We start from the raw sequence: 13,867 nt of genomic DNA, 5'->3' as shown, positions 1-13,867 counted from the left end.
AGCAAATTCAGATGCTCACTTTATGAAGTGGTGAAACAGCATTGTGATGTATTTGGGCAGAAGCTGCAATTCCTCACTGTAAATATCCACAAGTAACCAGTCAGAATCATTGTAGCAGAAGTAAAGGAATATTCACAATTGTCTGCTTATTGTATACAATTTAACCAGATAGTCAGCACATGAAGACATGATTTTAATATAACTGATCAAATTAAAAATGTAGCTCAATGTAGAAAAAAGTCTTCTTGTAATTTCCAGATCAGTTACATGAACGATGTTATGAAAGAAACACGTGAACATCCTCGCCTTTTCACTACGCCCTCTTTCATGTTTCCAAAACGACCCTGTGAGCTGGATTGGAGTCTTTGCTTGGCTTATTATGGTCCCCGCACTTTATGTTTGATACCCCTGATTAATTGAGTTTGTATCCGGGAATGGTAAATGAGGAAAGATATTACCTGGCTCAATAAGGCTAGAAAAAAACAAACGAAAACTGGGAGCGGCCTTGTGTCTCCTGTCTTTAATCTGCTGGAACACCTTACCAGTTTTCTAAAGAGGAAGTCAGAGAAACAAAAATCTGTAATGCAAACGATCATCTGAGAAGAATGGGACAACCTGTTTGCAAATACTGGTATGCTTGCAAGGGTCCTATAAACACGGTCAAGCAAAATTATAAGTAGAAAAATACATTATTATAATGGAATCTAACCAGTGAAGGGGAACCAACTTTTATTGCAGTTGGTTCTTAAAAATGGAGCTTTTATGATAGTTTTAATTAGTCAGACATCGTTAATTTTCACATTAATTGGCTCCATTCTTTGTGGGCTTTGGCTGAAATAAATGAAATTCCAGAGAATGACAGCATTTTATAACATTTAGGTAAAAATAGATCAGGTTACACCCCTAGTGAATATTGCTGTTCATAGTGTCGGTCCTCGGGAAATCACCAGAATAGGTCTCGTGAATTTGGGGGATTTTTTTCTCGGAAAAATATGAACTTGAATTGAGTTTCAGCATAGCTATGGCCTTTTTTTTTTAACCATTTTTTTTATTTTATAGAACAATCTGCAGTGTCATCAAAGTGCATTTTCCCATTCTTAAAAATAACGTAGACGCATACTAGAGCTACTAGTCACTGTCAAACATCAGCAGGACCCCACATTGACACATGTGTTTTGCCTATCTTCTTACCATTTGCAAAGAAAAACAGTAGTGAATCAGTTATGCCAACAAGACCCCTTCAAAAAAATATTGCATATCTTGAAAATATTAATTGTTTCATAATGTGGTTGAAAATTAGTTAAATTTCATTGGTTGTATGTTCGTTACACATAAAATGAAATTTTGCTTTATTTTTGATGATAATAGGTGAAAATCATAAATCCAGTATCTCTTATTATTAGGATATTTCTTTTTAAAAAGGATTTACATTACAGAAACATTTCACTTCTCAAAGTATGGCCATTTATGTGCTCAGTATTTGGCTGGTGATCCTTTAGAATGAATTACTGCATCAGTGCAGTGTGGCATGAAGCCAGTCAGGTTGTGGCTCTGCTGAGGTGTTACTGAAGCCCTGGATGCTGCGATAAAGGCGTTAGGGTTGCTGTATTTTGGGGTTGGGTGTTTCTCATCCTCCTCATAACAATACCATAAAAAAGAATGGTGGGCCAACCACTATCAACGCAAGCAGATAACATAGCATCACAAATCATCACAGACTGCAGAAACGTCACACTTCACACCTTCCAGACTCCAGGATGTTGATTTCTGAAAGAAATAAACAAATTTACTTAAATCTAAAAAACCTCAGACCACTGAGCAACAGCTCACTTCTTTTTCTCATTAGCCTAAGTAAGACACTTCGGTTCAGGAGTGGCTTCACATTAGGACTGTGATAGTTAGTAACCCCTTTCCTGTGCATGGTGGCACAATGCACTCGGTTGTCAGTGCATTAAATGCACTCGGTCCACTCCTTGAATCTAGTTTTCTACTTAAGGCTGCGGCCCTTCCTGCTGTTTGTGCATGATGTTCTGTGCCTTAGCCTCCTTGTGAAGGTTGACGATGATCGTCATTTGGACAACAGTCAAGCCAGCAGTCTTCTCCCAGGAGTGTGGTTTCTTGTGCTGAAGTAGACTAAAAGATGCACCATATTTATGCTGTATGAACAGCCGTCCGCTTTCAAACCGCTGTTTGAAGTTTGAAGTAAAATGCTTCATCACTGCCACCTCCCTAATCTGTAGTAAAACCTCAAGTCATAATCATTCATCATCTACATCATCTTCTTTCTTCTTCTCTTTCTCTCTGTCACGGACACACACACACACACACACACACTTCCCCTTCATTGCCGTTAATCATTAATAACAATACCTTATTTGTCGGGGAGAAATGTTTACAATGAGATCCCCTCCTCCGGCACCCCAGTATGTCAGTGTGCCACCAATTACTGAGCACAAACTGAATGAGGTCATAACAGGATGGGGTCATTAGCAAAACAAACCAGCCACCCCCATGGGGGAAAAAAGAGGCAAGGCAGAGAGGGAAGACAGTGGAAGAGCACCCCCCCCTTCAATCCCACCGTGATTGAATTTGCACACAAGCACGAGCCCAGTGGCGCTTTAATAGCCCGCCTCTTCTTTTTTACCGCCATAAAAAAAGAGCGACAAGGTCAATTTTGTTAAATGTCCTTGAGCGCTCGGGGTACCGATAATTTTTGCGCAGTTCATCTTTTTGGCTGCGTGTCAGGATCTTGGCATCCATTTACATCACCTTCCAGTAATTTGTGTGATAGGTTTAGTCCACACATGTCATTAAAATATACTTAAATGCCACTAAAGCAGTGAATTACATCATGCATACAAAAGCAAGTGATGGCAGTTGAATTTACATGCAAGCAACTGATGGCCACTTCTGGGCTTCTGGCTGATTTTTGCAGTTTGGTTTCTCTTTATTACGTCACTAGTGACAGTTTTTCATTCATGTGCATGTTTTTCTAAATCATAACGCTGAAAGTACCTTAACACCAACCACCTTTAATAAGCCATCATAATATGTCTGTCATGATGCAATAAAGCTCAAACTTTTTTGAGATTCTGTCTTCGTTACTGGGCAAGTTGTTGGTTATTTTATGTTGCACTTGCATGGTATTGCAGGACTCAGATTTGACAGAACGTTTAAATTTGACACAGCAGAGGTTTAGCTATTCTAAGGTTGCTGACAAAACTTTAGAGAGACCCGAGACACACTGCCAACAGATTCCTTTGGTCTTGTTAAGCACTGAAGATGTGAAAGAGCTGGTAGTGAACGCATCAGGCTACAACTAAAAAGGCATTGTTCATATGGGAAAAGGCCTTCTGAGTAATCTTTCAGTGGCTTTTTTGATGTATGCGGTCCTCAGACAACACGGATAAACTGCTTATGGTGCTTATATGTGTTGTTATTCACAGTGATGTTGTGTTTGGGCACTTTTCTTGGCTGGGATTGTCTGATGCTTTCTCCTTGTTGACCCTGCAAAGAAAAGCAGGACAGTCGATATACTGTGGGTCATAACAGATGTGGTAAAACATTGTTAAAAGCCACCAAAGTTCAGCAGTTGGCGCCATAAGCCTCCAACAGACACATAGAATAAATGAATCAGTAGGCATCAGTCAACGTATTCATGCTGTAAATGTTATCTTCCATATCACGTCCAGCATTACCATAACGCAAACGATGAAAATATTGAAGTTGCTGAAAGCAATTAGCAGTGATACTGTCTGGTGTGTGTGTGTGTGTCCTTTGTTAGCTGGAGGCATATTTGTGTTTGCGTATCTCCATTGTGACGCGTGTAATCCGCATGCTCTCAAATCCAGAGCAGGTGGCCAGGCGTTTGGCGGCCGTGGGGGCACGCAGGGGGCACGCTCCTCCTGCTCTCTCTCACACACACAAACACACACACGAACGATCCACAAACGTAACACATATACAGTCGCTCTGTACTGTGTGCTTTTTATATTACCTCAGGGTAGAGGAAACCTATAGAAACACACCTGCATCGGTCACCTTATACCTAGTGCCCACAAATACATCCACACACACACACACACACACCCCATTGGATGTTTTTTAAGGGGTGAGAGACCTCTGTGGGAAAGCACGTGCCAGCATTTCCTGTCGAGCCCTCCCTGGCCACCTCCTGCTTGTGTAGGGAGAACAGACACGCTCATCTCCAGGAGCTCTCTTGACGCCCTGAACAGGTGAGCCGAGTCAGGGCGGGGCAGGGAGTGAGGCATCTGTCAGCAAACTGTGCATCCTTCCTCCTTTACTGTCATAGTGTGCCACTTTGTTGAGATGACTTTTACTGATATCAGCAGGACCTTTTTTTTTTATTTGTCAAATGAAGTTTGTCTTAAACGGTTTGTTTAAATAAGTTGGTTCATTCATCACCTCGTGTTTAACTGTTGTGTTTTTAACTGGTAACATGAAATCTCTTTGAGGTGTATTTCAGTCACAAGTTTGCTTTAAACTAATTTATTCGAGTTAACTGATATAATCAAAATGATGTGCATTCATAAATGGAATACTACAAAGGACTGGTAAACATATCATGGTAAACCAGTATATGACAGCCTCCCCACAACCCCAAATTGGGAATGCAGTTAGGAAGATGGATGGATGGATGCCAGTTTCCATCGAACTTTTTGCGTATGCACTCACCGGCCTCCTCTTCACTGGCATTTCCGTGTGCTCTACAGTAACTTCATTCATCTGTTTGCATCAAACGCTTTTAGCTGCAGCTCATGGATGTAAATTTGTCCATTAAATGCATATAATCTGTCATTAAAACATCTCTTTTTTCCTCTTATAAGGAGATTTATGTTTTTTTTTCCAGCTAATGGTCTGTGTCCATGAGCGCAGAAGTGCTTTGTTGGCTGGATGTCCACTGTGGACATAATCCATGGTGGTGTGTGCTAAAGCCACATGGATGCTTTGAAAACAAACAAACAAAAAAAAGAAAGAAAGAACGAAACATTAGCTCGGCATTACTTTAATGTATAGCACTAAATCTCTAATGGCAATTCGTTCCTTTACATATGCTGGATTTTCTTTAAACCTGTAATCAGCTTTGTGTTTTATGTGTGTTTTTATGGTGCTGTGTTTCATGGAATGACATGTCGCAGCGTTATGAATGTTTCTGGCTCACATGTGTAACACTGGCCATATGGTGGAGACTCCCAGCTCAGGCCAAATGCCAACACTACATATTTTGCTAACATTTTTTTTTGCATTTTGTATCAGGCTCAGGTCTCGAAAATCAGTTAATTCTGCATAAATTGAGTTATCATAGGGTCAGATTGATGTACAGATGTATCTGATAGATTTCTGTTTTTTATTTATTTATTTTACAGGATTCCTTTAAAATGAGTTTCTTACTCTGGATGGTTTGAAAAGATGAAAAAAATCATCAAAAAAAAAGCCTGTTTGCATGCAGAAATACATAGATTTCAGTATGACAGTGGACAACACCGCTGCTCACAAAGCAGTGAAAATAAATGCTTGTTTGTAAAAGTAATTCGAGGAGACGGCGTCAAATTAGAAACCTGCACAGAGAGGGCCCCGATTAAAATACCGAAACAGCATCAACAGAAGGTGAAAGCAGCTATTAATATTAGAACGACACTCAGGAGGTCCGGTAGGCGTGCATTTTATCCAGCGAATTTTGTCATAAACTGGAAAAAAGCCAAATAAGCATACTGATTATGAGGGAGGGCACTTATGCGTAGGTGGGCAGCAGTGTGTTATTGGCAGCATCTGCTCGTGTCCCTGTTAACTGTGAGGAACATGAATGGCATCTTCAGAAAGCATATAGAAAAATGTGTTAAGTAAACTAAAATGAGGGCAAAAACAAGGATGTTACACCAATGTGAAATCCACTGAATGTATTTAAATAAAGTTGCTTGATGTAAAGTTGCTGACGAATTCCATTTAAGGCTGCTTTGTGCTTCTACTTCAGCCTTTTTTAAGGGGGAGCTGTCAAACCGTATTATATTTATTTAACAGCTATGGTTACAAGATACTTTTAAGATTAAGATTTTAAACTAAAAAAAAATACAGTGAGTGCATTAAACACCTTTTTGGCTTTCAGCTGACAACCATTGTCAAACTTATGATGCCTTTAAGAGCAGCCTTTCTCCTTTTTCTTCTTCTGTGGTTTTACAGGCAGGTTAAAGAGTTAAAAACTGTCCAGTTTTATTTTTCTCTGACCCTTTAATCGCTTCTTGGATTTATTCTAGATTAAATCTAAACTGTATATATATAGTGTGCTGTAACCTATCTCTGCTTTAGCCCTCTAAACAGCAGTATTAACTGTCTAATCATGGTAAATTAACAATCATAGAGGTCACATTCTGCAGAACGAGCTCACATTTTGCTCAAAACACTTATAATGTTCTTTAACGCTCTTCTGGTAAAGTCTTTTTATTGTTGTGGCAGTATGATGGCTGAAGTGCAGAGTCAAAGCACCACTGCTGAGCTTTTTTTCTAGCAGGAACAACAGCGGCATTTACAGTTAAAGCAGCTCATGAGACAGTAGCAGCGAGCATTTACACCAGAATGACACGAGGTGCAAATGAAAGCAAATTTAAAACGAGGTCTGCTTTAAAGTGAGCTCCTAGTTGAGTGTTCTGCCACGCTTTAAGTCCCATTAAAGCAACACATGGCGACATTTAGCGTGTGTGCATCCGATAGAATTTAGTCTAATCTTATCAAATTGTGTAATCCATGAGATGAAATCACTCTAAACGTTACATGGATTAACGTGGATAGAAAAGGTCATGAAGTGTTAACACTCTTTTAGTACTTTTTGAACCATTTAGCATATTTCTCAACCGCCAGTCTGACGACAGCACAGAAACACTATTGTTTCATTCATTTAAATGAGATTCCATGAGTGCTGTTGTTGCGGATGAATTATGTATGTGTTGCTGTGCTGATATGTGATAGACATTGCCTCCCTGGGAATGTAGGACACATACTTATGCATAACAATAGTTTTCGGTTATGTTCTCACCGACTGGCCGTTCATCTCGAAAAATATTCTTTTCTTTTTACGAGAAAGTCTGTTCAGTTCATCGTGTGCTTACATTATTTGTCGTAGAAGGAAGCAGGTCCATATCTCAAAACAGACGGTTACTGTATTCAAATGTAGAGGAGGGTCGCCCCAATATCTTTACTGGCTACTTTATTGTTGTATGTCATACGTCTGCCAGGAACACCCTGCAGCTGCACTGGAGGTTTAAAATCAATCAGACAGGCCACTTTTGATAAACTGAACATCGTTTTTTAATATTTAGTGTTATAATATTTCTCTTTACAGTCTGCAAGGGGCATTTAGGTCTGTTACCAAGAGGGGTCAATCAAAATAGCACATCTTTTTTATGCATGTGCTAATGAACTGATACAGACTCTGTCATGACCAGATGGATACATAGATAGACCACCTTTATATCATCATCATCATCATCATCATCGGTGTCTTCTTTCTTTTTATTACAGTGTGTGTAATTACACTGTTATAATAAAATAATATCCACTCTGCTCTTTACTTAACCTAAAGTAAACTGATATAGTACCAAATAGGCTACGTTATTGGTCAATTAAAAAAATAAATAAAAGTCTGTAATGACGTCAGTGTCTCAGAAAGCTAATGAAATTGGAACTTTTTTCCTCCCATGTGAAATTTATGTGATATCCTGTTAAATAAGCCCGTATTTCTAAAAGTGTGTTGTGGCACTTCAGGCTACTTTTGTGTCCTTCTCTCGTTACGTTTTGTCACCATCAACAGGAGTTAATTGTTGTTTGTGTGCCCGCTCCGTCGCCGCTGTGAAGTAGGATCGAGACGCACGTCCACTCGGATCTTCTCTTCGCCGGCGGGGAAACCCGGAAATCCCTGGCCGAGAGGAAGTGGTGCCGTTTGGGGAAAGCCCTGCCTCGGGGCGAGGGTCGACAAAATGTGCGGGCTTCTCAGCCAAGAAGAGGCTCTTTTTATTATTATTATTCTTAAACATCCTCAAATGCGATGAGAGGATTAATGAAGCGCGTCTGCCTGGCCCATATGTCCTCTTTAGTGCCGTTTGTGCGTAATTAAAACCGAATGGATACTCTGGCCCCCCTCCCGGTTGCCCCCCTCGCTGCAGGAAAACCGACTTACTGCTTTTTTGCTAACATTTATTATAAAACCTGTTGGAGTTTTGACACTGTTGTGACCGATAAAAATAAAAATCCAGACTGCAATTTATTTCGCACTGATTTGTATTGTTTGTTTGTTTTTATCCGAGAACTGATCAGGAGCTCAACTCTTTATAGATACGTGGATTGAATTATATTGAGACCTCAGTTTCGGGATTTTTCTCCATAAATTATAGTCAACATTTCTCATATTATGATTTTTCCCTATTCATATAAATAATTTTATTCTTCCTCAACTCATCATTTCCCAGCTGTTCTACATTTTTAATAATATCTATTATTTATCTTACGAATGTCGTCTGCATTTAGGTTTTAGAGCCTGTGCTAATTTCAAGCCTTTTCTCTTTACAAACGATCTGATTAAAACACAGAAGCTTTAAAGTGTTACAGGTATTTAAAATAAATAGATAAGAGCGCTCAAAAGGCTGCAGTCACATTTGTTCCTCTGCTGAAGCATAATTGCGCATCAATTAGTGCTAATTGGGGGTCAACTGAATAATACAAAACCCTTCAGTGGCAGCAAAAAGCCACAGATTTCAATGAACGTTCTGACATCTCATGTCACATCCTAATTAGAGGAGTGACACCAGCCTTCCTATGATTTAATCCACGCACGGGCTCTCTCTTCCTTAAACCCCAAAGCGGCTGGCTATAGGTTTAAGACCACTATACACAAACCCATATGTCAGCAACTGCACATGATGCTGGCTGTGATAACACCGTACTGAGAGTGAATACTTCATCAGGGACCAAGGAAAGCATAAAAGCGTTTGTGGGTAAATATGATTTTCGAAATGAGTCATGTGTGCTCTCTAAATAGTCTTTAAAGAAAAGCCTCCAGAGTTTGGGCCTACAACACATTCAATTAGAGAAAACTACTTTTCCCCTTTTTCTTCATTTCTAAGGAAGGGGAGCGTTTTATTGTGTTATTTGTTTTTGCACTGGCGTTTCAGCGGATGATCACACACACCCTCCGAACCAAACTGATGTTTAACGGAACATTTTGCGCACAACCTGTCTTTAAGCTCGTGTTTGCCCCTGGACTCTTGAGCAAGCACAGCCCGTGTCACATTTCTCCGTGTGAACGGGCCAGTGGCGCGCGTGAATGAAAATGTTGGGATTACCCGCTTTCACGAGACGGGATTAACATAGCTCTGTCATAATTCAAATTCCTCCTTGCCCGGGTAGTTGTGACAGACACGGTGAACTGTGTAGGCAGCTGTGATCAGCAGTAAGAAACCACAATTCAGATAATTAACCGCAAACGATGGCATTCATGTCTGAACTGAATAAACGGAGGCGATAGAATACTGTGTCCCCCCCCGATGAAACACGTGATAAAAGAAGAAAGAAACACAAGAAATGGATCAGATGGATGCACAAGTGCAGCCGAGGTGGATCAGTTGAAGTTGTTTTTATTGGGATTTTAGTGTGTTCGTTTGTTGCCCCCCCCCCCCCACCCCCCGCCCTTTACAGCTCGAGTGAAATTCCTCACTGCTTGCTTCATTCATCGTGCACTCCCTATTTTAACTAATATCTCCTTATAATAATTTATCAACAACACCCGAGACATTAAAAAAAACTATCAAATTCACAGCTGGCTCGTGGCACACGGGTTTTGCGCAAAGCGCAATTGCATACAGGTTGTACAAAAAAAAAAAAATACAGACACAAGGGCAAAATAAACACATCAGGGATTTTATGCTCACACGCACATGGACTGATTGTCTCGTAACTTCCACATATTTTCTCATAAATTAAATAGTGCATCCAGGTTCATGTTCAGAGCTGCTCTCACTCACTCACAGCGCAAGCACACGTTCTCCTGCGCAGCGCTTTCATCGAAGGGGCTCTTCAGCGATCCAGCAAAATTAATAATAAAAACAAAACAAAAAAAAGACAAGAAGGGAGTCTTTAAGTAGCTAAGGAGAAAACATGACCATGTCCCTCAAACTCAACCAAGTTAGGATTCGGATCTTTCGATCTCTTGATCCTTTTCCTCACTTTTGGTTAACAAATTTGTTCCGTTCCCTTGATCAAAGTTAAGAAGTCAGTGTATTTTTAATAAGTTAGCCCAACACGCGAGACAGCCGCCCGCCAGTCCTCGTCTATGCTTTGCCCCGAGGTAGAAGTTAGGGCCTGTGGTCGTGGTGGTGTGTGAGGGGGGGGAAACGCCACACTTGCCTCTCCAAACCTTGGGCTTTAATTTGCCTGTACAGTCTGCAGTTAACGACAGCTGTCCGTTTATTTTGTACCCCTCACAACACTTGGAATTTCCACGCTGATTGGTCTTTGTAATCCAGACAGTCCGCGTTGAAATTGAGCTTCCACGAGGAGGCTGTTTGGTCCTTGTAGTCCAGGCAGTCTGCAGAGCCACTGAACCCGAGCCCCGCTGGTCCATACGCCGAGGAGGAGAGGGACGACGCCGGGCTCAGGTGGCTAGACACCCCGTTGCTGCTCATGGGGCTCATGGCAGAGCCTGCGGCGGAGAGCTGGTGGTGCATGGGCGAAAGGTAGGAGCTGCAGTCCATCCCCGTGAAGTAGGACGAGGAGCCCGTGTAACCCTGGTTGTAGCCCGTCGCCTGGGTGTAAGTCATGGGGTACGAGCGCTGCATGCAGGAGGAGGAGGAGGTAGACAGTGGGTCTGAGAGCGGGGAGATGGAAGCAGGGCTCCAGATGGACACGGGAGCCGCACTGCTGCTCACAGCCGGGACTGAGGTGCTCGAAGGCGGCGTGAACTGGCCGCTGGCTCCGCTCTCTGAGCTGGCCTCTCGGACTGGCGAGCCTTTCTTTTTCACCGGCCTGCTGACAGCCTTGTTCTGCACGCCAGTCTGGGTTTGCTGGGCCTGCTGGCGATGTTTGGCCCGTCGGTTTTTAAACCACACCTGAGAGAGAATTACTGGGATTATTATAGGTATCATTTTCTTTTAAATGCAATAATGAAAAATAATGTTAAAATAAATAAAGAATTCACACATTAAAATATTGAACACGTAACCGCAGTGGGGTAAATACAAAAATGAGCTGTTTTTCTCATCATCTCACTTCCCTGTAGGAGTAGTATGGGCCATAATTAAATAGAAATGCGAGGGAAAAAAATATAGCCTATTTTAGAATTACAAGTGAGCACATTCCCAGTGGGAATAAATGAGGAAGTAATAATACAGTCTCAGAGGTGTTGTTGTCAACCTCTCCTGTGAATGGGGAGCCTCTCTCACCTCTCACTGACACAATTACTAAATATCGACCTCCTTCGGCAGGCTCGCGCTATCAGTTATGCTCACGACTTACTTGCACTCTGGATTCAGGCAGGTTGATCTTTAAGGCCACCTCCTCTCTCATGAAGATGTCCGGGTACCGAGTCTTGGCGAACAGATTCTCCAGCACGTCGAGCTGGGCCCGAGTGAAGGTCGTCCTCTCCCTTCTCTGTTTGCGGGGGGTTGCTGATAAGAAATGGGGAGAAAAACAGCGATTATTGGCACATCCTGACTTTTAGCACGATTTGAATCCAGCAACTTCTCACCTAGAAATGTTGCCTGTTCCGTATCCTCACCTGAGCATTAAATACAACTATCAGCGTTTTCAGCTGAGATAACTCAGCATTCCGTTAAATGTTTTAAACCTGCTGGACACCTTAAGAGACAGTTTTTTTTTTCTATCGTGAAGTGGTTGCGGGCTTACAGGGTATATTACCTTGGTATCCCACGGAAGGATGCAGCAGGTCCACTCCTGAGGTAGATAAGCTCAGTCCGTTCATCGTGTAGGGCGGTTGCTTCAAATAGGACATCATGCTGAGTGTCGGTCAAAGGAGCACCAATGGAAAGAAATCAGAAAAATATCTCAGAAGAGAGGGTTGTTTTTATTTTTTAAAAATCCGGTCGCGTCTCTGTTTACTGAGTCAAGTCGTCCAGGCGAATCTGAAGTGAGACATAACCATTTTTCGCCCTCTTTCTTTCTTTTTAAAGTGAGTTCTTGAAATCAGTCCGCTAATTTTTACGCGCTCCGTGCGCAGAGCTCCGGGTTTAAAGAAGTGGGCGTCCTCTTAAACTGGCAGTGCTCTTAAAGCCAAGTGGAGACCCCCAGCTGTCCGTACCAGACTGAAGATGCTCTGTCTGGCTGACAGGCGTTTACGCCATCAACCCCCCCATACACAGTGCCTCCCCTCTCCTCACACACACACACACACTGCTACTATAGCCCCGCCCCACACACCTCCCTCCAACTCCCCACCCCTGAAACACACTCCGCTCCTCCTCTACTAGTACCCACCGAAAACAAAACATTGTCGTTAAAATGCGCGCACACACTGGGCCCCAACCGGGCTCACAATTAGCATAGACCCACAGGTTGGGCGAAGCTAAATAGACAGCTGATTGGGGGACATTTGCAGAGACAAAGCCCAGTGTTGACCGATAAGTAATGCTGATAACAAAAGCCTTCAGGGAACAAACAAAAGAAGCCAGCGCTGCAAACTGAGCAGCTCATTCAAACACAACCGAGCACCTTTACTTCTTTATACCGGCCCTTTGTTTGTTTCCATTAAAAACCTCCCTGAGCATTCAAATGTAACGACATTAAAATACGAAGGACAGATAATTTGAAACACGGAGACATTTACCCCAAAGTGAAGGTTGAAACTCCTCCTTGGAGTATGGACACACACACACACACACCCTCTTTCCTTAATGAATTAGATTTGGAAAGGTGAGACTATCGAAACGTGTTGATTAGAGAGGAGGACTTAATCTAAACAAACAAAGAGATAGCCTTCTCTGTTGATGGTCAATCATTTTAGAGGAGGTAAATTTTATTAGCAAAACAACAACACCCCCCCCCCCCCCCCCCAAAAAAATAAAAATAGCATTTTAATTTCAACCTCACGTGGAAGCTATTTAAAAAAATTAATTTAGGCATTCAAAAACAAACTCTTAAATTGCACAAATAAATACAAACATAAAAATACATTAAATTAAAAATCGAATAAAGAAAAAAAAAGAAAAAACATTTTGCATTATGTGACAGTTTTACTTCGAGGGTCCTGTTAAAGACATACTTACTCTTTGATCAGATGATAAGCACACCTTAATATTTTATTAATTGCTAATATATTGGGCTAACTTCCGCAGACATCTGCAGCCGGTCCGAGGCCTCTCGCTTCCACTTACACCTACCTGTAGAATAAGTTTTACAAGTTTTACAAGGACTCGGGGCGCTCCGAGCCGGACCCCTCGTTTTTATACAGCCAACATAACGGCCACTCCTGTGCTCAATCTGTCGCTTTATTTCAACCCCGTTCAATAATAAATACCCTGCCTGGATATTTAATTATTATTGGCTGGTATATTTTTTTTCCTCCCCTTTTTCTTCCTTCTGTAAGAAATTAACGAGATAATCCGGACGGCACGCGCTGGCCTGATTACAGGACGCCAGCCACGACTCCGCATTCAGGCTTCCTTAATTTTCTGCGTCACGAAAATAAAACAAAGACTGGCATTGTATTTATCAGACCAGCTGACTGCCAGACACCCCCCCCCCCCCCATTACCCCCAAACCCCATCACAACCAGCCGCACAACTCACTTTCCCAAACTGACAAACGCTCATGTGGGCCTCTGTTGTTGTTGTTATTATTATTGTTATTA

The 13,867-nt window shown here is 41.9% G+C and overlaps 1 protein-coding gene across 1 annotated transcript; it reads right to left on the bottom strand.

Annotated features, from left to right (window-relative positions):
- Nucleotides 1-9,543: 9,543 nt before the first annotated feature.
- LOC120725529 (homeobox protein OTX2-like) lies at nucleotides 9,544-12,435 on the bottom strand. Its single transcript, XM_040018524.1, has 3 exons — nucleotides 11,920-12,435; nucleotides 11,518-11,669; nucleotides 9,544-11,111 (listed from the first exon to the last, which is right to left on the bottom strand). Exons 1-3 carry the CDS (start codon nucleotides 12,014-12,016, stop codon nucleotides 10,485-10,487), a joined length of 876 nt encoding a protein of 291 aa, XP_039874458.1. The 5' UTR covers nucleotides 12,017-12,435; the 3' UTR covers nucleotides 9,544-10,484.
- Between the last annotated feature and the right edge of the window lie 1,432 nt (nucleotides 12,436-13,867).

This window comes from Simochromis diagramma, unplaced genomic scaffold (genome assembly GCF_900408965.1).
Source record: "Simochromis diagramma unplaced genomic scaffold, fSimDia1.1 OVJJ01000802.1, whole genome shotgun sequence".
Taxonomy (NCBI): domain Eukaryota; kingdom Metazoa; phylum Chordata; class Actinopteri; order Cichliformes; family Cichlidae; genus Simochromis; species Simochromis diagramma.
This window is presented reverse-complemented; position numbering and strand designations above follow the sequence as displayed.

What these genes read in the sequence shown, in the direction of transcription:
- LOC120725529 (XM_040018524.1), bottom strand. Translation starts at nt 12,016, where the DNA reads ATGATGTCCTATTTGAAGCAACCGCCCTACACGATGAACGGACTGAGC. An exon ending in TCCTTCCGTGGGATACCAAG is followed by an intron (nt 11,670 to 11,919) that starts GTAATATACCCT and finishes ATTTCTTATCAG; the next exon opens with CAACCCCCCGCAAACAGAGA. An exon ending in TGCCTGAATCCAGAGTGCAA is followed by an intron (nt 11,112 to 11,517) that starts GTAAGTCGTGAG and finishes ATTCTCTCTCAG; the next exon opens with GTGTGGTTTAAAAACCGACG.